Raw genomic sequence first — 26,208 nt, forward strand, 5'->3', positions numbered from 1 at the left:
CATGTGGCGAATGTGAGAGGACCATTGAGGGTCTGGGAACAAATGTCGACCGCATGTTCCTCCCATTTGCCACATGTCAGTTGCATGTTCCTCCCACGTGCCACATGTTAGCTGCATGTTTCTCTGCTCTACTCCCTGTGCACAACTAAATCGCCACATGTCAGCTACATGTTCCTCCCATTTGCCCAGCAACTTTCAATTCCTTCGTAGTTTTTAAAAGCTCATTTTTGGGAACTTTTTTAATTTGGTACTCACACCACCCACCCTTTTTGGAGGCACCCACCCTAGGCCTGCGCTGCAAGCAGCAGAATTTAAACACGAGGTCGTCGCCTTGGTAGGCAGATGCCCTACAACTAGCCTGTCGCTTGCAACATCTGCTAGAGAGAGAGCATAGAGCTCTACAATTGCATAGATATGGATGGGTGTTAAAGGTTTTAAATTTTTAATTTAAATAATAATAATAATAATAATATTTTTAAAAGTGGACATGTGGCGAATGGGAGAGGACCCTTGAGGGTATGGCAACAAATGCATTCGGCCATTGAGCTTCATATTCGGCAAACCACGAGGCTAACAAACCAATAGTGATACTATGCTCAGCCACTAGCGAAACTATAATCTGAGACTATTCCTACATTTTGTACATCGTGGCAAGGAGCTCGACTTTGCAATCAGGTTGGTGAGCCCTCATCTTTGGCCTGCCAAAGGTAGGTCTAAGTGAAGGCGATTCAACAAGAAGCAAAAATCACCTTTTTTATTTTAAAAAAATCTCGATTTTTCATTGAACCACTTGCTATTTTTCCCTCTAGAAATCCTGCACATTTTTAGCGTCTCTCTCTCTCTTTCTTTGTCTCCGTCATCGCTTTCAATTTGAACCACCCCTGCCCCCTCCCCCCCCCCCCCCGGCTCTCTCTCTCCCTCTCATTGCTTTCAATTCATCATCTCGTCCTCTTTAACTATTTGGATCTGGTGGAGGCCTTGTGAATGATATATCATTCACCTTGTTAAAAATTAAAACTAATAATTATTTGAAAAAAGTGGACACGTGGCGAATGGGAGAGGACCCTTTTTGAGGGTGTGGGAACAAAATGCGTTGGCCGTTGAGCTTCACGTTCAGCAGACAATCTCCACAAGCAGAAAAGCATCGCCATCGCCATCGCCATCGCCATGGATTCTTTCAAAATCAAGTAAGCACAATCTCTACTACATCTTCGTATTGCCCTCTTCATCCTCATCAACTCCTGTTTTTGTCACATATCCTCACTCCTCTCTGGTCTCGTCGTTGCCCAGCTATGCTATTGGATACCACGGCGCACCCTTGCATTACGTAGATAACGATTCGGCGCTCGCAATTTGCAGCAATTCTATCTGCTCTTATTCTCTGAAAGGAGGTCAGAATAAGCCTCTGTTATGGGGTGGCCGATGGGGGATCTCTGCATCTGCATTTGACCCCTCAAATAAACGGGTTGCCTATGCAGAAAAGGTTAGTTCTTAATCTCCCTCGCCTCTTCATCTGTCGCCGTGTTCGTCTATTTGGCTCACATTTTTAGCCAACATGCATCGCAGGGACTTCATCCGTCGGTCTATCTATTTGACACTCGAAAAGAGCAGCTTCGAGCAAAGATTACAGGTCCCTCCTCCTCTCGCAGAACTAAAATTGAAGCTTTCGTCGAAACTGACGATGAGCTCACGTGGCTTACCACGTTACTGCAGAAGTAGCAGAGCTAGAGGTCTCAGCACTTGCTTTCTCAAAAGATGGATTTCGACTAATTATTGTGTCCCGTGAGCCTGACTTTAGACTGGTAACTTGTTCCTATCAAATACCTCTAAATGTTTTCGCTTCCTCATTTTGAACACCCAAAACTTTCGTGGACCATGAGTTATGTTTTCTACAATCATGTACGAGAAGGATCATGTAAGCTGCTATGCCTCTGTTGCAGAGCCTTTGGGATGTAGAAAGTCAAGAATCAGTCAAGCTTGCAGAAGGTCATATGGAATGGGTGGCCGAGTTTGCAAGTTTTAACCCTATGACCTCTGATCAGATATGCATCAGCGGTTATGGGCAGATATCGGTCTGGACATATGAGCGAAACTTTCATGTATGGAACATATTAGGAAAATGAAATTTGTTCGGTTCATACCACGTTGAACAAAAAACCGAAAATCTTGTTAATTCATTCCTGGAAACACACGGAATACTTGTATTGAAAAATCCATATGTTTGAAACTAGTGAAAACTCCTGCACATGCATTATCTTGCAGAAGCTAATGTTTTATGCAATAACTTTCGGTCTTTGGGGATGAACATGGCATGTGAACACAGAGAACGAAATTTGGTTGCAAATGTTTTGTAGCAAGACCATATGAGCCTCATTGCCATGCATGGTCAGAAGACGGGCAAAGAATATACACAGGTGGTCTTAAAGGAGAGGTTCTTGTATTGGACTTAACATTCAAGCCTGAAACGGGACCCATGGATGATGATCAGTCTGAGAAGTCCTACCTGCAAGACCTTCTAGAAGAAAGCCTGAAATTTGACGACATGACAAGTTTTCCAAGCTTGGGAGCACGTGAAGGGTGGCAGGTGTTAAGCGTTTCACAAAGCATGGAAAAGATTATCTCGATCTGTGTGGGGGAGCTACATCTTGTGACGATAGAAGTGGGAGGACGCTTGAACTGGCTATTGTTGCCATCTGTGAGGGATGCAACTAAATCCAAAGCAGATACAACGAGTCCACGTGCAAATGCAACTGAGATAGAAGCTCATACAACTAACAGCATCTCTACAGCTGAGGGAGATTGCAATAGTGACAATGGCTATAGTAGCAATGCATCAAAAGTTGAGTCCAATGGCCATGTCATTTTTGAAAATAGAACAAAAGCAAAGGCTGCTGCTGCAGCTGTCTATGCCATGAACCTGGATGTGTCAGAAGTTACAAACATGATGTATACTATTGATCAAACGCAGCTTGTAGTTGGAGCAGCAAATGGTTCCATTGTAGTAGTAAAGATCAATAAAGAGATACTGGCCTCAATGCTTTCAGGACATCCTGGTAGAGTTTACTCAGAGAATTTGGCTCTGGTTGAGTGGCGAAGTGCATATCATTGCGGTCCAGTTCTTGGCTTTGCTGTTCTTGGGTGAGCTACCTTCTTAAGACGACTTTTTTGAAAACATATCAGCTGTATCATGCAGTCGTTCGTAAATAAGTAGATAATATGAAGGATTTTCTGTTTTTCAAGAAAGAAAACACAAAAAGGTTATAACAGATGGCCAACCAGTCCAAACTCAAAAGATTACAGTCAAGTAAAGTATATTAGGAAGAAACGATGGATCCCTATCCTGAGCAATATCCCGAAAAAGCCAGAAAGGGGGACGTTTATGCATTCCATACCATAGTCTATGAGGCAAAAAAGACACCTCGATTCTGCAATCACCAGAACCCCGGTCCCATCAATTGTTTAGGTATGAATAATCTGTTCAAATCTGTTATAAGGTCTCATTGTCCTTCAATCTATCACTTCCCATGCATCTTGCATGACAAATTCTCTAGAATGCCATGATCTCTCAGTGAGATTTCTTTGGTGAGAAGGATAAGGGGGACCACATTAGAATCTGCATGTGTAGAATGTTATAGAAGTAAGAGATCAACAATGAGATGCTGTGGGCCGGCAACATAGAAGGTACATCAGCTACCATAGCCCTGCACAGTAATCTGTGACCAACCAGGGCACCCCTAAGAGCTCCAGGACCCTTTCCTGCCCGCTGATAACACTGTATAAACATGGGTTTGGGATGATTGCAAAACCTCTATTGACCAGGCAAAACAGTCTACAAATTCTACTCAAATGGGTTTGGGCCAAGACACAAGAACATAAGAAATATTTTGGACTCTTCGCCTATAGAAAATGGTGCTGATAAAGAGCAGATCTTTCCAGTCTCTCAAGCCACATATGTTAGCCGTCTTTGCTTACTTACCACCAAGGTGCTAGAAGGCCTTCACAGTGCACGTGATGCTACTCAACTAATCGTTGTTGCCTCTGTTGGAGCCCTAAAAGGGGCCACGTGTCAACATAAAGGACCATAACCTTGCCAATGAGCACCAAAGTCCCACAGGGGGATGCTCAATGGGGTCTCAACCTCCTCATTATATCCAAGGTAAATCGAGGTACACATTTGCATATGGGACAAAGTCTCTCAATAGTACACATGTCATCAGAAGGGGTGAGGCTCAACACCTCTCTAACACTCCCCCATGAGCCGATACACCCTCGACTGAGACATTCTGGACAAGTCATCATCATCAGAGTACACGACTGCCACAATCATAGCACATGGGAATTGTCAACAGGTAACATCAGTTGCTCCCAGTCTTGCCCACCATGAGGACCACTCACAGCATCAGCCACAGGTTTCTACATCCTGCAGCCACCATTGCCATTCACGCATGCACAGTTGCTTAGAAACATGGCACCCACCACACGTCAGCCACAGGGAGGCATAGAGAAATAGCACACCGCACAGTTCAGTCCTCCTGAATCAGGACAGCCACCACACGCATTGGCCCCAGCTGCGAACAGCTATAGGACAGCTCTGGTGCCATTCTTAGATCCCAAAAGGGGCCACCTGAGTGTCTGGACTATAGATTCTCAGGGACTCTTTCTTTGGCCCATCTCTCTGGGATCCCTTCCGGATATTGTACACTCACCACTAATATGTCATTGGCCTGATAAATTCCAATGCTTTTCCCATACAATAGACATGGATCATACTTCGCTTCATTGATAAGGGGTGTAGAGATTTCTTGCTTACATAGTATATTCCCATTTATCCTATAGTTAGAGTCATGTAATCTCCTCGAGTGTAAGTGGACACTTTGGTTGCCCTACGACCACCTATTTCCCTCTTCCATCTATCCAAATAGATCAAAATAGAGCACACCTTTATGAGTCAACATCATAGCCTACTACTCTAGTGAAAGCTTCCTATAAACTTAATGAGATGCTAAAATGACTCATTTGAGATACATAGGATTGAATAAAATTAATAGATTGACAGGATGACTAACCGAAATGACCTATAGGATGACATAGTGACCCGTGTGGGTAAAAATTCAATATGACCCTACATTATCATGTGCTTATAGTGAAAGAAACCTGATGTAAGTCAAAAGAGATGGTTATGAAAGAGAACACCCATCTATAAGAAGAGAGAATATAAAGAATAAACCCTAAATGGTGATAAGGTGGAAAAGAGGTCAAGATACCTACAAAACTAACACAGTAATTTCCTTAGTTTTAAACAACAAAGAAGGGAGGAGACAAGAAGAAATGTCCCTAAGAAGTTGTGCACTGGTCCCTGGGGATGGGTTATATAGACATACATTAGAACTTTTGGTGATAATTCTACCAAACCCTACACTAGAGTTTGCTTTCCTAGAAGTATAGGGGCATCACCCAGGACATACTTGGGAAGGACAAAGTCCATGAGGTATATACTACCCTCCTCTAGGGAAGTTTTTATGGAAGGCTGTCTTGAATGACTATTTCAAAAGAGCACAAGGGTTGAAAAAGGGTGGAATAAAGGGTCCACAAGGACTAGGATGGGGGTGATGATGAATAAAAGTTTGGTAAGGCTGGAGGAGGAAGAAATAGACTTCTATTGAGGTCATTAAGAGGAGGTCAAAGATGGGAGAGGGTGTGATTCTAATGCATGTTGAAGGGGATGGAGCGGATCTATGCACTCGGTTGTGTATTGGCTTGGCATCATGTTGTAGCCAGAATCCCAACTGGGTATCTAATGCAACTTGGGTATTCTTTCACTTCTTGGGCCATGATAGGCATTAATGATCCCTGGGTTCACAGAGGAGCTATGAGTGCTGGTATAAGCAGGGAGAGGGGTATTTTAACGTCAATTTACTGAGTAAGACTTAAACTAAGTCAGCGAGTCTTATTACTATATATATTCTTTGGTTCATTGAACATGTATACCACTTTTTATTTCATTGAACAGGGGTGGGAAATTTGTTCTAAGTTGTGGTCAAGATGGGACGATGAGAGTATGGGAAGCTGATCGTGGAAAAGAACTTTCTCGACATTGTTTTAAGTCCGCCCAATTATGCATTGACAGTCATGAAGAAACAGTAAGTAAAGGGTCTGTTTCAAAATGGAAGCTCCCTTCATTTTCCGAAGCTTAAAATTATGAAATTTGTCAAGGATGTCTCCAAGACTATGCAAAGTATTCCAAATAGAAGAAACAACAACTAAATACTGCATTTGGATTAAAGAGAGAGGAAAACACGAAGCTCAAGTTTTTACTTTAAAAACAGAAACTTTTCTCCCAAACTCTAAATAATGCACTCATTATCTATTTCAGAAAAAGTTACCTTTCAGTAGAAGATGTCAAAAAACTTATGAATACATTTCTAACTTAATTCTACCCTATAAGCTTACCATCTTTATGTTTCAGACTTTCCTTAACAGTTTCTATCGATGACAGTCTGCATATGAATAACATGGAATGGAAGAATGGAATATGCTTAAATAAGATTGCTATGAATGGCCCTACTGAGGGATGCATAGTAAATTTGCAGAAGTATTACCACGACTGCTTGCATAGGGAGCATGCCTAGAGTCAACACATGTCTCCTCAACAACAAGGAGAAGAACCCAAGCCTTCTAGAACTGAACGGAAAGGAACTGCTTAAGTAATAATAGAATGTCAACAGAATGGAGTAGACAAGATTTGGACAAGAAGGACTTAGCTCCACAAGTGGAATCTATGTATCCAAATGGATTTTACTTAGGTGAGCTCATAGATCCTGTGTGTTTTCCTCCTCCTTCACCACTCTGCTTCCTATATTGATCACTCCTTCATCGGTGGTGTCGCCACACAATTGGTGTCTCCTCCCCCCCCCCATCCTCCAGATTGTATTATCCATCCCATTGTCAATAAGACCCCCTCTTTATTGGCCAGGCGGATTGCCCCCTTCTCCACTGGCTGGCTGTCCTCATTCTTCACATTAAATACTTTGCTTGAGTCATGCATGGATGAGAATTGAGTGGTTAAATGATTATGGTGAGCTACCCTATCTTTTGACTCCTTTGAGGCTACAAGCCATGTAAAAAATACTATATATGAGTGAGTGACAATCAGATATTTATGGCTGCCATCCTGAAAGCTTGGGCCAGCTTCATAGAATCCCACCTTGCTCTTTGGAAGAAATTGGTACACAGCCTGTCATGTGGAACAATAGCATACTTGATGAGCATGGCATACCACTTGGCACTTCTCGATGGGAGAGAGGCCTTGCATCTTTTGTGGGATCGTGGAAAGGTTTCAAAAAACTTCCAAAGGATCGTAAATTACAACTAGTAAGTCATCTCAGAGGAATTACAAGGAGAACGCTGCGAGACCAGTGGATTGGGTCGATACAGATGATAGGCCTATTTTCTGCTCCACTTGGATGGGGGCTTTCACGAGGATAGGTATTTCCACTTTAGCAGATAGATGCAGCCATACCCGTGGGGGCTTTCACAAGGATAGGTGTTTGGCAGATAGATGCAGCCATACCCGTGGATTGGATCGATATGGATGACAGGCCTATTTCCTACTCCACTTGGATGGGGCTTTCATGAGGATAGATATTCCACTTCAGGTCATAGCACTATGACCATTAGCTAAGGACGCCTTGGTCTTTGATGTTCAGCAGTCTTGGGGCAGGCTGTCTAGATCTAGAGATGATGTTCTGTTGGGTGTTGCTTTTCAGCACGTCAGGATCAAAGGTTATGTAGAGCATGGCTCGTATTCAAACTGGTACCTAGACCCGGACTCACTTCTTATCTCTTTGGGCTCATGGAGGGTTTGGCTCTATGGAGGAGTCCTCATAAAATTTTTGCAGTGGAACCTCGGGGAGTGGGAGTGAAAAAATTTTTTTTTTCAAAAAAGAGACCTCTATTAAGTAAGAAAGAAACTCGCTAGAGCAAGCTCTGAGCGAAAATACAACATCATGAAATCATGAGGAAAAATAAAACCCCCTCAAAGTGAGGTGGAAAACAGCCAAGGCTGAGGCTGAAAGTGCCACCTCAACCCTGTAAGAGTCTCAGAGAAGAAAGGAGAGTCCTTCCGTTCCCTGAAGAAAGAAGCCCTCCTAGCTGAGGCTGCACGGGAGTGTCCCTGTATCCTCATCCAAATGGCCATCAAAGTATGTACGGTATCTGTCCAGATACTAGCCAAAGTGTGCGAGGGATGAACCTGAGTACCCTCCATAGCCTCTGTACATTTGGCCCTCCAGATATGCCAGGATGCTATGCTCGCTAAAATCTCCTAAGAAGTATCCACCGAGACATGTACATCTGTAAAAGGAAGGTGTGGTACCACATCCAATGAACAGGACTCAATCTGATGACATCGAACCAAAATGGCCTGAGAGGAGTCAAGTCTCTCATAGAATACCTGAGGCCCTATAAGAGAAAGCCAAGCCACTGAGCCCCATGTCAAAAAGAATGGGGAGTGGGCAAAGTGACTGAAAATCCTGGCTACCCCCATCCAAATCATCCTTGCCTATCTGCAGTCCCATAAACAATGCTGAATAGTCTCTGAAGCAGAGAGGCAACGAGGGCAAGTAGGGTCGGCTCCGAACCTGGATCTCGAAAGGTTCACTGCAATCCCACCATGGATAGAAAGCCAAAAGAAAAGAGTGATCTTTCTATTCCTGTGGGATTTTCAGAGTCTCCTCTAGAAGCAACTCTGCAGATCCGCAGTGATATCAAATGTCTCCCAATGAGGAACGCTGGAAGGTCTCCAACCTCTACCACTGAGCTGAAATCTCCTAGCATTACTGACCGTGTAACGAAAGAAGGGGATGCTCTTCTCTCGATGCCCTGCGTCAATCCACTCCCACTCTCCAGGGTCCCACTGCAAGTACCTAATGGGAACTCCCCCGTAAAGCCAAAGCCTCCAAGACCCGGTGGAGAGAAGCCGGGGGTCTGGGTTGAGGAACCACTCTAAATCTGATCCCTGCACCAAAAGACCTACAACCCTGATAGGCTGAAAAGCAGACTCAAGTAAGATGTCCTCTGTGGATCTGAGCAATCTGCCACCATCCTGCACAGTAAAAACCAAAGCATCCTGCTATGCATCTCGAAAGGCCAAAACCTGAAGCGGAACCCCGCCTCTCGTAAAAGTACCTGCCCAAGTGGAGCAAGTGAGTGGGAGTGGATTGATGTAGGGCACTGAGAGAAGAGGCTCCCCTTATTTCATTACACGGTCAATAATGCCAAGAGATTTCAGCTCAATGAGGGCAATTAGAGGTGTTGGTACGTATGTGCAGCAGATGATTTGAGAGTCGAGGGCTCCACACGGACAGATTAACCCCCTTTTAGTATAGCATTGAGAGCCATGTATGCTGCTCACCTACCACGAGGTCAACCAGGTTCTCAATTCAAGATTCGGTTGGCACCCAACAAGCTTTGTGTGAAGCTTAGCTTCTACAAGGAGCATTGCTTGCAGACCTCAAAAGAGGGCTTCATTGACCTGCTAGGATATAGATGGATCCACCTCCCCCATTCCTTGAGGATATCAATCAGGTAGTTCCATGTCTCATCATGCTGACTATGCATTAAGATTGAGTGAGCTAAGGGCATAACTAGAGAGGGTCGCATCTATACTTGACGTGATCGGTATGAGATTGAGTCGGAGGGTGATATCCAAGGTCATTACCATTATCGTGTCGTTTCCTGCCTTACCCAGATTCGAGATGCTTTTGATTCCTCCACCAACCTCTAGATCCTCCTCAGGAAAGTCTGGTGGATCCACCAGTGCCGAGAAAGTATTCCTTTAAATCAAGCCTAGCGTCAGGTACGTAAAATCCTTGTAGTCAAAACTAGAAAATTGGTATGTCCAACCCCCTTCTCTCAATCCAAGAGGGGGGACGCAGGCAAAGAGAGTCTCTACCCAGAAAAACCATGACCATGAAGATTTGTCGAGGCTACAATATGGTCAAGGTGAGGAGCTGCAAATCAGTGCAGTGTCCAGAGTAGCAATCAGTGGAACATGTGTTGTAGTAACATCCCAAGCTAAGCAAAGGGGTAGCCTCATGTAAAACACTGGTTGTGGCTTGAGGAGGTTCATGAGAATCATTAGCTGCTGCAACCAGAACGAGGATGTCTGAAGGCCCAATGGGGGTTGGGTTCGTGGTGAATGAGGGCCCCTCTTGATCTTCAGGTGGTGATGAAGCATGGACCCTAACTGGAACCCATGGAGAGCCAACAAGAGATACAAAACGTGTGGCCGGTGTCGGATGACGAGGCAGTGCCGAAGGTACGCTTTGTGAAGTACGAGAAGGAGCCACATCGAAAGCTTTCTTATGTCTTTTCTCTTCTTTGGGAAATCTCTAGCAAAATGCCCAAAGATTGTGCAGATATGACATTGATCCTGCCTGGTGACTTAAAAAATGTGCTTCATCCTAGGGATAACACCTTAGGTAAAACACATAGGCTTGCAGTGGAAAGGATGCAATGCACTCACTTGCTTTCTCAACATGCACTTGTTGATATTCGGAAAACTATGCAGCCCGATCTCCCTAGTTATACTTTTCAGCATGGGCCCGCTTGGATTGCTGGTACATGTTTGATGCTCAGCAATATGCTGCATTTACCTGTATGATGTGGGCAGACTATGCTTTCCCTCACTTTGATCATGCCCCCCTTTGGTTGAAGCTTTGTTTCTTTCACATGTGTAATGACAGACTTCCGGAAAAAAGATTGCTTTTTGTCAACAATTACTTGCAGCATGATGACTATAAAGGTAGGGTGGCAGATGCAATTGCTCCGCTTTGGGCGAAAGCTCATATTGATTTGGACATTGTGTGGCTGGCATTTGCATATCGAATTCAGCATGTCATTCGCAACTATGGTAAAACTTGTCTTCTCTTTGCAAAGAAGTTGCAAATGCCAAAATCCTCTATCAGGATCTTACCCAACGGTGGTCATCTTGGGGAATTATCTCCTATTGAAGTAACTTTTCTATGTCAGTAGTTCATTTTCTTCAGAGCAATGATCATAGAAAACTCCGTAAATGGGAAAAAAAAGGCAAGGCAAAGGGCCTTGCCTTATTTTCCCATTAAGGGTTGCTCTTCCAAGGAGTCTTCAAGATTCTGCATTATAAGAGGGACCGTGATAACATATGTAGAGTCAAGTTAGTGGATGGCAGTTGGAACAATTCCACGGCTCAACTGGCTAAGGAATTTGTTCATTACTATCCACTCAGTTTGCAAAGATCGCAGGATGTGATGGCTGCCTGTTAGGAATTCCTCTATTATGTTACTCCAATTATGTCGTCCCATCAGGCTGAAGACTTGGAAACTCCATTCATGGATAGAGAACTAAAGTATGCAATTAGATCTTGTGGTAAATGGAAAACCCCTGGCTGGGATGGTCTCACGGTGGAATTCTTTTTGCAATACTGGGATGATCTGTCCCCTACCCTTCTCTTCATGATTGGCTTGGGACTCCCAGTGTCTACCTTCCAGCTGGAAAAAAGAGCTACTTCAATTATTTCCTTTAAAAAAACTGTGTGAAACTTTCACGGATTGGAGGCCGATCACTCTTATGCCAGTCATCTACAAATTGGTTGCAAAAAATCTGATCTCTGGGATGGGATTAGCATGCAAGCTCTTACTAATCTGATTCTAAGGATCAAATTAGTGTGTAGACCCATCATAATATGATCACAAGGATCAGATTGGCGTACAAGCTCATGCAAATCTGATCCCTAGATTAAATTTACATGAGCTTGTAGGCTAATCTAATCTTAGGGATTGGATTAGCATGTCCTGAGATTAGTGTGTAGGCTCATGCTAATCTGATCCCATAGATTGGATTTGTGTGGGTCTACATGCTAATCCGATCTATGCTGGTTGCTCGCATTAAGGATTTCTTGCATGAAATGATTGCATCCTGCTTAGTGCAGTTTCGTCCTGTGTAGGCATATTACAGACAATATGGCAAATGCTTATGTGGGAATTGAATATGCAAAATACACACTACAAGATGTCATTATAATTCAAGTGGATTTTTCTAAGGCATTTGACACTGTCCAGTGGGATTTCATCTCCCAAACTATGTGGTCTCTGGGTTTTGGGAATAGGATGCAACATGTCATATACTGGATGTATCAAGACAGCAAGGTTGCGGGAATTGTTTTGGGAGATCTTACATATGAATGGACCCTATTCTCTTCTATGAGGCAAGTTGTCCTCTCAGCGCATTGTTGTATGCCATTGCTACTCACCCCCATGCTTCTCTACATGGATCATCTAGTGCACGTGGGTGATTTGCATGGCTTGGAAACAACTGATGCGAGATCATTTGTGGCACAGGCCTATGTGGATGATTCATTCTTTGTTTCTGAAAATATAGAAAGGGATCTATCCTGACTTATGAATGCTCTTTGTTTGGATTGGCAGCTGGTCTGCATGTCAATATTGGAAAATCCAAGCTCCTTTCCTTGCATGACAAGGAATGGCATTCCCTACTTTGGCTTGGACAAATAATACAGCCCATGCAGATAGTCAACAATCTTGGTTACCCTTTGGGTTGAAAACTAACTTGCAGATAACAACTAGATTGGGTGCTTCAAAAACTTGATAAGAAACTATTTGCACAAGAGATTGAATTTTTGCTAAACGTGCACTCAAGGTATCCCTATCATCCATTTTCAATTTATAAGATTGCAACTTCAAGAAAGCCTTGGAGTTTGTGATTTTGTTACCAAAAAGATTCCCGAGATGCGGCCATATTGCCTTGGCCGTTGATTTGAAGTCGATGTGATGAATCAAAGTATCATCAAGGCAAAGTCCGATGATAGAAATAGTTTTTGAGTTGTGTTGCTTTCATGTCTTGAGTTGTTGAGGATCCGTTGGTGGAAGCGTCATCCTCAATAGCATCCCATACATTTTCTTTCATGAGGAGCAACTGAACCTTAGTTTGCCAAGTAGGGAATCCTTTCCCCTTGAACTTCTCCACGAGCAATGAGTTTGAAGAGAGAGAACTTATTGTGTACCTTGAGAAATGGCAACTTCAGTCTTCAACACTTTAGGAGCGGGAAAAGAGATGAAACTGAGGGTTGGAACTAAAGGCAGAAGAGGCGGAGGATAGAGATGTCATCATGTGGGAGATGGAGCAGCAATTTGTGGGCAAAGTGAGGATATCTCAGCTCATGTGGAGGAGAAGAGGCAATGAGCAGTAATGGCATGCATAGTGACGCCAGTGGTCGATGTAGCAACAACTCTCTTCAAGTAGGTTGTTTCTTAAAAAACAAGCTCCAAATGAGGTCGTTTTTAGGGCGACCAATAGTAGAAACATCTCCACAACAGTAAGCAACTATCTTTTTCACACACACACACCCCCAAACAGCAAAAACGGGCTGTTTTTTAGCAAAAAACAAGTTGTCTTTTTCCTCTACGAAGACCCCCAGTAATGCCCACAAGAATGATAACCAAGTTTCCCCTTTTCACGTGGGCAACAAACCAATATTCATAGCTTCCAAAGGTGAGGCTAAGGTAGGATAAGAGAACAAGATGGGGAGAAAGGAGTGGAAGGGAGCTCAATCATGGAGGAGAGGATGGCTTCCATTTGCAGGTTTCCCTCATCCTCTAGATTGAGCATGAAGAAGTGAAAGGTAGGAAAGGCGGCTCTGATACCACATGAAGATGCATGGTGGAGAGGTAGAGAGAGAGGGTAGGCTAGGGAGAGAGATAATAATACTCAAAGAGAGACATAATGAAATGGAAATGAAATAGCAAGAGCAATGAACAAAATGAAAGTACTCACATGTAGACCAAAGAGCTTCTAGGCTTGATACTTGATTGATTTGACACTAGACAAGTACAGCTCTTATATAGAGCACACACACACATATGAACACCAATGCATATGGGATAGCTCCCAATGTGACACATGGCATCCATAGGACACTTTTTTTTTTTTGGGTGAAATCTTTGATTGATTATATTATATGAGTAGCAACCTCAAAATAAGATGCTACAATTACATCAATTAAAAATTTCAATATATGCCAAAAAGACCTCATGATCTATGTAGCGGGTAAGAAAGATTGCTACAGAGAACGCATAAAAAATCTAAACAGAGAGAAAGTAGGATCATCAAAGACTTTACAATTCCTATATGTCCATAAAGTCCATAGTGCCCAGTAGCGAACACAAACGAAGAAAAGATGAAACTCCGGTCTGGATGGATGAAACCCAAATAGCCAGAAGAACTTTCCAAACAGAACAGATGGGAATCTTGCTCGCAGGCGCTGTCGAAGCAGATTAAAAAATTCACGAGAGCACCGACAATGCCAAAACAATGAGGCATAGTCTCCGAAGAAGCATAACATATGTGGCAAAGTGCAGGAGCAATGTGTCGATGAGCTAATACATGTCCAGATGGAAACACTCCCAAAAGAACTCGCCAAAAGAAAACCTGTTGCCGAAGCGGTACTTTATAGGCCCAAAGTTGGTGTAATCTTTTCCTCCACCACTTGGCTGGGCAATGCATTTGCCAAACAGAATCACCTCTCTCTGAAGCCCAAGGTTGAGGCAAAAGGATTTCATACAATGCATGTACAGTAATCTGAGATAGCCTCAAAGGACGAGAAGAGGACCCTGGAGAAGTCAAAGTCCAATCTTCCAGCCGGTCCTGGAGTTCCAAAGGAGAAATCGGAACAAAAGGTGAAAGCATAGAAGTAATTTATCGCCACAAAGGACGATAATGAGAGCCCAATCCATATGTAGTGGCTGCTAGAAAAAAGGGGAGCACAGTACCAGCATCATCTATAACATCAGCAACCGAGGTGATGCCTTTAAACGAGACAAAGTAGGAACGTCGAGGTTCCTGTAAAGCCAAGGGAGGCTGAAAGACTTTCGACCAGTGAATGCTTTCAGCTCTCAAAGAATTCCCAAGCGAAGATTGCCGTCCATTCCATTCCAGATGAGAAAGAACTTGCTTCCAGTCAAGAAGCAAGCAGGAGACAAAAGGGCAGCCAGGCAAAGTGCCATCAGTGCAGCCAAAAAAGAAATCCCATTGATCAAGTTGCCAATGACCAAACGCAGAAATATTGATATGAGTGACCAGAGTCCTAATCATAAGAGCCCAAGGCTGATCACCTTGCAAAAATTGCAGCAACATTTTCCCCCTGTGGGCAAGAATATGCACATGAATATCCGTGATGTTCAATCCACCATGCATCTTGGGAGAACAAATGTGATGCATCGAAAGCAGCCTCAGACTTTTTCAGCCATGTTTGGATTGCCAAAAGATATCCATAAAGATAGACATGAAAGATGTAAGATCTGCCTTAGTGAACATGATCAATGGCAAGCAAATTTGAATATATGCCACAAGGATGGACTGCACTATTCGAAGACGAACGTGCAAAGGCCAGGTTGCCAGTTTCCAATACTCAAGCTTTTTCCGAAGCTTAGCCAAAACCCAATCAGTTTGTTGTCGGCGAGTGAGTTCCCACCCCAAAGGGTAACCAAGATGACGAACAAATTGATTGGGTGGAATGATATCCCCGGGCCATAATAGACTATGCCAGTCTTTGGAATGCAAAGGAAGCAGCTTAGACTTTTGAAAATTAACATGAAGACCAGCTGCCAAACCATAAACAGAGAGGGCCTGCATCAAGGCACCAAGATCATGGGGCCTATTCTTCGGGGTAAAGAAAGAATCATGAGCATTAAGGTTGAGCAACCATGCTGTGATTAGCATCCAATTCCAAGCCATGAAGTGATTCTGTAGCCACAAGATGATCAATATATTGCAGCATAGGATGAGTAGCAATGGCATACAGTAAAGCACTGAGAGGGCATCCCTGGCGGACCGAACAACGAAGAGTCCACTCATAAGAGATATCCCCAAAAAGAATGCAAGCCGCATTGCTATCTCTGTAAGGCCAGTAAATTACCTGGTGCATTTTTTGTCCAAACCCCAAAGCTCGCATAGTTTGCGAGATGAAATCCCATTTAACTGTGTCAAAGGCTTTTGCAATATCTACTTGCAAGAGTAGAACATCCTGCGGCGTGTATTTGGCATATTCAATCCCAATATACGCATTGGCAATGTTATATGTGATATGGCGATGTGGAACAAAACCATATTGGGAGGGATGCAACCCATTATGCAAATAACCTTTAATCCGATCAACCACCATTTTGGCAATGATCTTGTAAATGATTGGCATGAGCGTGATTTGTAGGAATATAAAAGAAAGAGCTAGAAAGTAGAAAACTAGAAGTAAAATAAGAACAAGATTGAAAGACAAAGAAGTACCTTGAGATGAGTGTAGACAAGACACAAGATAGATAGATTGCAATGATGTGACCCATGAATATATGGGCCAAAGTACAAGACATAGAGCAAGAGTGCTTATGGGATAATTGTAGAGGTGCCACATGGCACACACTCAAGACACAAAGACTAAACTGAGACTAGACAAATGTAGACTAGGGAAATAGTACACCTAGTGTGCACTTATCTCCAAACTAGGAGGAAGACAGAAAGATAAGACTAGAAGACAGACATAAAGACCGATAGACTGAGAGACAAGACAGAAGACATGACAGACAAAGATCCTGAGACACCCCTCCTCAAGTGATGTCCTCATATGGGTCCACAAGGGTAGGGACAAGATGGATCTAAAACAATATACAGTCAGATTGATAGACAAATAGATAGACAGACAAGACTAGATAGACAGAAGACTGACTGTAGTCAAACAGATGGACCTTGGAGACATTTCCTCCTCAGGTCCAAAAGCAGAATGAGTAAGACACTAGAACCCCTTGACCTACATCATCGGTGGTCAAAGTGGTAGACAAGAAATATAAAGTAATCAGAAAGCCCACTTCTCATCATATGAGGAAGGAACAACAAGATCTGCTGATGGAGATGTTGCAGCAACATGGGCTGAGGTAGATGCAGGGGCTGATGTAGAGGGTTTGGAGTAGTAGTCCTTCTCCCGGTGATTATGATGGCCACAAATGGTGCATGGATGAGTCCTTCTCCATATGATTAGTTTTGCCACAATGGGTGCAAGGCTTTCTTACCTTAGAACTTCCTTTCTTTGCTAAAAATGCAATGTCAGTTACCTTTCGTTGTTGAGTTCTTCTTGGAGAGCATTGATGATACCTTCAAGAGAAGGATTATTGTGATACTTGAAGGTAGTGACAAGAGTAGCATAGGTGTCAGGTAAGCTTTTGAGAAGCACAGCAATAGCAATATCTTCGGAGATGGGGGACTTCACTGATGCAAGCTAAACCATAAGACTGCAAAGATAATTGACATGAGAGGCTATAGTAGCTCCCTCCTGCATATGTAGATCAAAGAATGAGATCATAAGTGCAATCTTAGAGTTTTTAGATCGGGGTCCAAAAAGGGTATCCAAAGTGATCCATGCTTGAGAAGCAGACTGTATGTCGGAGATGTGATGAATGTAATCATCTCCAAGACCGAGCAAGATGATAGCATAGGCTTTGTCGTTCTTGGCAGTGGGAACATAAGTGACAACTTGCTCAATGTCGGAATCTTCGGGAGCAGCACGGTGAACAACGTCCCAAAGACCTTCTTTCATAAGATGGCACTTGATTTTGATTTGCCAAGTATGAAAGTTGGACCCATTGAATTTGTCGATAGACATGAGAGAATGAGTAGAAGAGGCCATGTGGGAAGGTCTTGCCTCTTGCTAAGATGCAAGGGCAGTGTCTATTCCCTTACGAGATTGCAGAAATGAATGAAAGAAGAGATCCAAGAAGCCGGCTGTCTCACCACTTGTCAAGGCCATAGCATATGACAGCCCATCGAAGCGTGAGGAACCAGCAGTTTGCAGATATGAGGATAACAAAAAAAACTGCTCAGCAAATTGAAAGAGACAATGCACAGTACCTTGTAGACTCTTCAAGAGGAAGTGAGAGCAGAACGGAATGCAGCAAATAGCTCGTTAACAGGAGGAAATTCGATCTGCAGCTGCCTCTAGATGATGTGCAATAAATCCTAGGCAGAGGCGCAGAAAGGGGCGCGGTCCAGGAGGTGCAGGCAGCGCGAGCTCCAAAGCAATGCCATAGGGAAGACGTGGGCAGCTCTTCAGCATGAACAGGGGCTGGAGAGGTGCGCCTGTTGAAAGAGGTGAGCGCAGCAATGGCGGGCAGAACTGAGCAAGAACAGCAGCGGCTGGCAGAAATGGCGCGTAGATCTGGCAGAGAGATGGTGGGGCAGAAAGAGGCGGCCTGATGTGGTGGCGCAGAGAATGGCAGGGTAGACAGGAGCAGCCCGTTTCGGAGATGATGGCGACCAGCTGAGCGGGGCAGAAATCTGAGAAGAGGCGGCTCCTTCAGCTCACGAGATCGGGGTAGAAGCAGAGGATAGCTGGGAGAGGTGCGGCTATGGCTACAGCAGACTGAGGGGAGAGAAGAGGGATCTACATGGCTCTGATACCATGTAGGAATATAAAAGAAAGAGCTAGAAACTAGAAAACTAGAAGTAAAATAAGAACAAGATTGAAAGACAAAGAAGTACCTTGAGATGAGTGTAGACAAGACACAAGATAGATAGATTGCAATGATGTGACCCATGAATATATGGGCCAAAGTACAAGACATAGAGCAAGAGTGCTTATGGGATAATTGTAGAGGTGCCACATGGCACACACTCAAGACACAAAGACTAAACTGAGACTAGACAAATGTAGACTAGGGAAATAGTACACCTAGTGTGCACTTATCTCCAACATGATTGGCCTCCAATCACCAAGTGAATCACATAGCTGCTTCTTTGGAATCAGCTTGAGAAGACCCTTTTTCCATGACACAAGCATCTGCTGATTTTGCCATGCTGTATTTACCATTTGCAACAAGGTGAATTTAAGAAGATCCCAGAATGCAAGAAAGAATTCAACAGTGAGACCATTCCATCCTGAAGATTTCCATCTCCACAAGATCTCAGTGCATCAGACAATTCCCTTTCAGTGAAGGGATGTTCAAGTTCCAAAGCCTGAGCATCAGACAGAATTGGATGAATATGCTGCAAAAGAAGCTGACGTGTAGACACGACCCGAGGAGAAAGAGTATCCACATGCCCAAAATGAGTAGAGATTAGACTAGAACTCACACTAGAACTCACCAAACTGACTCATCTTGACTTCATGTTCTAACATCCCCTTTGTTACTCAGATGCTTTTTGACTGGAAATCCATACTCTCACATCTGAAATGGATTGGTTGGGTTTCTTTGGATGGTAACTCTTTGTGTGCTAAAAGTATGCAGTAGTTAAAGGCTGTTGCTGCTCCTCTAGCTTTGCAAGAGCCCAGACGCTCTTATTTTATATGGTCTAGGGGTATTCGGCTTGTGGCACATGTATTGGGATGACACAAGTTCAGTGATGCCCTTTCCAGTGGCGACTCATCGTTTTGCTCTAGGGATGCATTATTGCCCCTATTGATGTTTGCTTGCTGAAATGATTCAAGAATTTCAGCCAATACTTCCCCTTCAGCTTCAAGATTGCCTTTGGGACTGGGTGCTTGTTTCAGAATTTATTGCGTCCTCTTCCTTTGATTTCTCTCACAGTTGCCCATATACACAAGGTTCTCTTGCCTCTCCCCTGGATTACAGCATGGGCAAACCATGTGTGGTCTATGAGGCACAATGCAAGGTGGTGGAGGGGTAGACTGCGTCAACTCTGGAATTGCAAACTCCCTCTTCGCCAACGGGTTTTTCTTTGGAGCATAGTTGTGGGTGTTTTTTCTTTTGGCATACTTCTAGCTTGAAAGCATATTGGTCCACCTACGTGGCATCGATTATTAGCTACTTGGGAATTGATGGCTCATATATTTTGGCATTGTCAAGATTCACAAGATTTTCTTATACTTCTGGAAAAGATCTCCCAGGCTCACTTTTCAGGGCTGTCTTTGGCAAGCTGTTTTGGCTGTTTGGATTGCAACCTGACCAGTAGCGATATGATCTTTTCTTTTCCTAGGTTCCCTATTGGGCTCTATGGACAAGGACAAAAACCATTGGGTTTTTGGTGACCCTTCTCTAAACAAGTTCTATTTTTTCCGAGCTTCCATCAAGTAGTCCTTTTATGGCCAGTTAGATTATTCTCAGTACGTGGCATATATGCAAGTTTTCTGAAGTAATTGCTCTCCTTCTTGGAGACCATTTTTGTTAATATAATTATCTTGATTTCATCCCCCCCAAAAAAATGCGTGTGTGTGTGTGCGTGTGAGAGAGAGGTGAGAGTGTGTGAGTGAGCGACGGTGAGTGCAGGCCCCCGACCCCCTTAGGTCTTCTCCCCCTCCATCCGTACGTCTGTACGATCGCCGTACGGACGCTCTTGCTATGCAGGACTGTAAGCCTCGTCGTCCCTCCGTTACGTTGCTACCTTCCCCATCCGCCTTTCCGTACGATGTAACATCGTCAGGGTTTTCAGGTTTTCCGTACCTCCCCGCCTCTTTCCGTACAATCTTGTACATCTTTTTCAGCCCTTCTTGTCCGTACAGAATCGCAGTTGTACGATCCTCCGTACAGATCCCGTACAACTTTTCCGTACAGTTTCTTTCCGTACGGTGCTCTCCGTGAAGTTTTCCGTACAGTGCTCTCCGTATAGTTTTCGTACAGCCTACCTGCATAGGCCTTCTGTACAGCTTCTCCGTACAGCCTCTGCCGTACTTTTCTGCACCTTCTCCTGGTGCTTTGTCTTTTCTCCATTTCTTGCTTGCTTTGCCATCCCTCAACCATGGCTTCAGGTTCTGATGTCTGTACATATGCTAGAAAAGATAGACCTGCAGATGCCAAGCGTCGTCCTTCTCTGCCTGCATCATCTCAGGATGATGAGCTCACTCTGGAAGCTCAATATGTGTTTGATACGCTCAAGGATGACTTTCAGCAGTCACGACAAGAATGGGGCAAACCAGTTCCAGAGGTCACATACAAATTGAAATTGCCCTCCCTTGTGAATCCTCTCAGGAAGCTATCTCAAACCGCGGTAATTATTTTCTTTCCAGGAAGAATTCCAGCTGCCAGTGATGTTGCGCAATGGATCAAGTCTATTCTTGGAGGATGCTTTGTAGAGGGTGTATATTTTGCCTCCAGAGGCTTTTATGAGGTGCATTTATCTGATGCTTTGTGCAAGCAAAAGCTCCTTGAGCTTTCTCCCCTCTTTTATGGGAAGCAGATGGTACATGCCATGCCTTGGTCCCCAAACAAGGATTACCAAAGTCTTATACGCCATCATTGTCCTGTATGGGTGGAGGTTGTTAACTTCCCGGACTATATGCATGAAGAATTGCCTGGTCTGGCCGCTTCTTTGGGACAGGTCATTTGCCCTCCACGCCCCATGGGAAATCGTAACAGATTCTGCATCCTCTGGGACACTGACATACCTACCCCTCCTTCCATTGCAGTGGAAGTTGAGGGTGTGCAATTGGGGAAAAAGTTTTTTGACTTGAAATGGGGTGTATTTGCAGGCGCTTGCTTTGCCTGCCATAAGTTTGGGCATCTAGCCTCTGAATGCCCAATAGTTCTGCATCAACCCCCTCCTAATGCCTTGCCACCTCAGACAAGGGAAAAGAATGAGAATTTGCAAGTCAAGCTAGCAACCCGAAATGGAGCAAAGAATGCTAAACCAGTTAATCAGGTGCAATCACTTGTTGGAAAAGGGAAAGAAAAAGAAAAGGAGAAGATGAAGGAATCTGTGGGGACAGATCGGGATGGTTTTCAACAGCCAAAGAAGGTGATTGTATTGAAGCCACGCCCCTTTCAATCTCGGCAATGGGATGCTTCTTCTCCCTTACCAGGACAGGCTTCTACTTCAGCTCCTGTCCTTCAAAATTGGGTGGGGGTTTTGAAGAAGGGTATCCCCATATGTGATTCTGAAGAAGGGGAAAATGCCATATCTTTCATGGATCATGAAAGCCTGCAACCCATGCAGGCAGAGGCATTGCCTCTTTGATGATCTTGTTTCATACTTATACTTTATTGTATATATCTCTTTCATGCATCAAACACTTAAATGCTTTACATATAATGTACAGAGCCTCTGCAATGTCTCAAAGTGGAGGCTTTTCTGGAATTATGTACATAAAATGCAGCCAGATATTGTTTGTTTGCAAGAGCATAATCAACACTCTAAGGCTGGTCATCATGATCACTTTGGTGGCTATGATATATATTATGCCGGTACCACAACCTACTCAGGTGTATGCATAATGGCCAGACATGAGCTGGACCCTCAGTTAGCATTCAATGACAGCAGTGGCCGATGGATAGTCATACAATGTAATGTCAATGGAGACATTCTTGAGCTTGCATCAGTCTATGCCTCCCAGACTTCTACCATGAGGGCCTCTCTATGGGAATCTTTAAGCAAATATCCATGGAGATCTAATGCATTTATCTGTGGAGATTTTAACAATTCTCCTCTGCTGAGAGATAATACCACTTCACGATCTCATATGCTTTCATCGGAAAGACAGAAATGGGATAGCATGCTTCTCTCTGTGCAAGCTGAAGATTTATGGCTTCTTCTACAAGGGTCAGTGCTCGGATATACTTTCCATCATAATGCATTTACCACATACTGGGCAAGGCTTGACAGATGGTATCTGTTCTTTCCACAACAATATGCAGATTTCAGCCTTCATCTCCTCATTGATTTCTCATTGGGATTGTCAGATCATGCCCCATTATGGTTAAATCTGCAATTTGGTATGCCACTGGATGATTTGCCGACTCTCTCCAGCAGATTACTGCATGTTAATCAGGCTTATTTTCGACATCAATATTTCCAGCAAATGATCAGAGTTGCAATTCATCCCTTGCTTTTGCATGCTCAGGAGGACATGAATTATGCTTGGGACAGCTTTGTCTCTCGTATACAGAATGTTATTAGGGACTATGGAAAATGGCACATGGCTACATGGAGGAATGAGGTCAAATGGGCAAAAAGGACAACACAACAGCTGACTGAATTTTCACATTTAAGGCCTCTTTCTGAATCAGAAAATGATTCCCTCTCACAAGCCCGGATTAAACTGACTGACAATGATCAGCGGAAATTGCACAAATGGCAGATTAGAGCAAGAATGAAACCCCTCATGGATAAGGGCTGCTCATCAAAAGCCTTCTTCAAGGGCCTGCATGCCACTCGAAAGAAAAACTTATGTCTAAGGGTCAGGAAACTAGATGGATCTTGGACGCACTCTTTCTCTGATCTCCAAGATGAATGCCAGAATTACTTCCAAACACTGTTCTCTACCCCTGGATCCCCATCAAATCAAATGACTGATGCAAGGACTGAAATTCTTCAATATGTTTCTGGGATAGTGAAAATGGATGATGCTCTATTACTTGACAGACCTTTTACTGACACGGAACTTGAAAATGCATTGTCCCATCTCGGCAAATACAAGTCCCCTGGCTGGGACGGTCTTACGGTGGAATTTTATATTTCTTTTTGGGATGATTTGAAAGATGTTCTCTTACAAATGATCAATGTTGCCTGGCAACAAAATCAATTGCCGCACTTCTGGAAGCATGGCATCATCAAACTTGTGCCAAAAAAAAATCTTTGTGATCATATGTCAGATTGGAGGCCTATTACTTTTTTTTTTTTTCATGAAAAAGACTTCTATTAAGTAAGAACAAAAACCCGCGAGAGCAAGCTCAAAGCGGAATACATCATGAAATCATGAGGATAATAAAAAACCCCCTCAGAGTGAGGTGGAAAGAAACCAAGGCTGAGGCTGAAAGTGCCATCTCAACCCTGTAGTAGATTCAGAGAAGAAAGGAGAATCCTTCCATTACCTGAAGAAAGAAGCCCTCCCAGCTGAGGCTGCACGGGAGTCCCCCTGCATACCCGTCCATACGGCTATCAGAGTGTGTACGATGTCTGTCCAGATACTAGCCAATGTGTGCGAGGGATGAACCTGAGTACCCTCCATAGCCTCTGTGCATCTGGATCTCCAGATATGCCAGGCTGCTATGCTCGCTATAATCTCCCAAGAAGTGGAGGCCTATTACTTTGATGCCTGTAGTTTACAAACTCATTGCCAAAATGATTGTATATAGGCTTCAAGGCACTCTGAATGCGGGCCTTCATCCTCATCAGTATGGATTTGTGCCGCGAAGACAAATTCATGACAATATCTCCAATGCATTGACTGCAATTGAATATGCTAAGTACTCGAATCAAGATGTGCTCATATTGCAGGTAGATATCTCTAAGGCATTTGATACTGTACAATGGGATTTTATCTCTCAAACCATGACAAAGCTGGGATTTGGTCCCAAGATTGCAAATGCAATTTATTGGCTTTATTCTGGCTCTACTTCTCAGTGCATTCTCGGAAGCCATCTATCTTGGTCATGGACATTGGGTAGATCAGTCAGACAGGGCTGCCCCCTTAGTGCTCTTTTCTATGCCATTGCGACTCATCCCCTCCTGATGTATCTTGATCACCTTACAAGCACAGGACAGATGACTGGTCTTAAAATCCCTGGGGCTGCATCCTTCTTGGCACAGGCATATGCTGATGATTCCTTTTTTATGCCACAGAACTCTCCTCGGGAAGTCCGCATGCTTATGGCCACATTATCATTGTATGGATTAGCAGCGGGATTGCATATCAATTTCGACAAATCCAAATTGCTTCCACTGAAACAATGTGACTGGCATTCTATTCTCTGGCCTGGTCAGATAGTGCATTCCAAAGAGGTTGTCAGGCATTTGGGATATCCTATAGGATGGCATATCACCAGGAAGCAGCAGCTAAAATGGAGCTGCTGGTCTTCGGGTAAATTTTCAGAAATCAAAATTCTTGCCGTTGCATGAACAGGAATGGCACAGTCTTCTGTGGCCTAGAGAAATTGTCCCCGTTTCTCAATTCATTCGACATCTTGGCTATCCTCTAGGTGGGGGACTCACCCGTTCCGAACAAACTGATTGGGTGCTAACAAAGTTGAGGGCAAAACTTGAATATTGGAAGCTTGCAACTTGGCCACTACATGTTCGTTTGCAAATCGCACAATCCATTTTGATAGCATGCATATAATTTTATCTGCCTCTCATTAGTTCACTAAGGCAGAGCTGGTTTCCTTTATGTCAGCTATCATGGAAATTTTCTGGTGTTCAAAAAATGGCAAGAAAAGTCTCATATTACTTTATGCATTGTCTCTATTCTCCAAAGATGCACGGGGGTCTGAACATTCTCAATATTCAAATGCATTTACTTGCTCACAGAGGAAAAATGATGTTGCAGTTTATGCAAGGAGATCAGCCTTGGGCTCTCATGATCCGCTCTCTCTTATTACATATTCATACTTCTGCCTTTGGGCATTGGCAGCCTACTCAGTGGGATTTCCTATTTGGCTCTATCCAAGGCAAGATCCGAGGCTGCCCTTTTGTCTCTTGCCTGCTTCTCGATTGGAAACATATCTTATCCCACTTGGAATGGCATGGCCGAGATTCTCTGTCGGGAAACTCTTTGAGGGCTGAGAATATTTATTGGTCTAAAGTATTCCACCCTTCTTTGGCCATTCAAGAACCCAGACGTTCTTATTTTATCTCCTTCAAAGGCATTTCATCTGTGGCGGATGTACTTCAGGATGATGGCACACTTAAATCTTTTTCTATGGCTGCTAGCAAATACGGTTTGGGAGCTCATTATCATCCTTTATGGCATAGGATTTCAGCAATGCTTCAACTGTTCTTGCTGGTACCTCGCTTGGAACTTCAGAATAGGCTTGAGGATTGTATTTTACACTCTTCCTCCTCTTCAGCCCGTCCCTTGAAGCTCTCACATATCACAGTGTCATCTCTGCATAAAGTGTTATTACTTCCACCTTGGATTTCTAACAGAGCAAATACTATTTGGCATATGGATCGCCCGCTAAAGTGGTGGAGAAAACGGCTGCGTCTCCTTTGGCATTACAAAGTCCCTCTTCGGCAACAGCTTTTGCTTTGGCGAGTCCTACTTGGCATTTTTCCATCTGGCCAGTTACTCGCACACAGGCATATTGCTCGGGATGTTTGTCACAGATGCCTGCACTCTACTAAATCCGTGCTTCACATCTTTTGGTTCTGTCCACATACTTGTGACTTCATCGCTGTCATCCGACAGAGGCTTCGAGCGAGATTTCCTACTGTTACTTTTGG

General features: G+C 43.8%; 1 protein-coding gene across 1 annotated transcript in view; it reads left to right on the forward strand.

The window, feature by feature from the left end:
• The first annotated feature begins 1,167 nt into the window (after nt 1-1,167).
• LOC147881451 (uncharacterized) overlaps nt 1,168-26,208 on the forward strand; it is a 576,232-nt gene continuing 551,191 nt past the window's right edge. Inside the window, exons 1-7 of the mRNA XM_087402392.1 lie at nt 1,168-1,187; nt 1,291-1,483; nt 1,567-1,630; nt 1,714-1,802; nt 1,941-2,099; nt 2,324-3,138; nt 6,011-6,140. Of these exons, the coding sequence (XP_087258518.1) occupies nt 1,168-1,187; nt 1,291-1,483; nt 1,567-1,630; nt 1,714-1,802; nt 1,941-2,099; nt 2,324-3,138; nt 6,011-6,140 (1,470 nt within the window). The remainder of the gene's footprint in view (nt 1,188-1,290; nt 1,484-1,566; nt 1,631-1,713; nt 1,803-1,940; nt 2,100-2,323; nt 3,139-6,010; nt 6,141-26,208) is intronic.

This window comes from Dipteris shenzhenensis, chromosome 31 (assembly GCF_047967505.1).
Source record: "Dipteris shenzhenensis isolate YYH24624 ecotype China chromosome 31, Dip_SZ_1.0, whole genome shotgun sequence".
NCBI lineage: Eukaryota > Viridiplantae > Streptophyta > Polypodiopsida > Gleicheniales > Dipteridaceae > Dipteris > Dipteris shenzhenensis.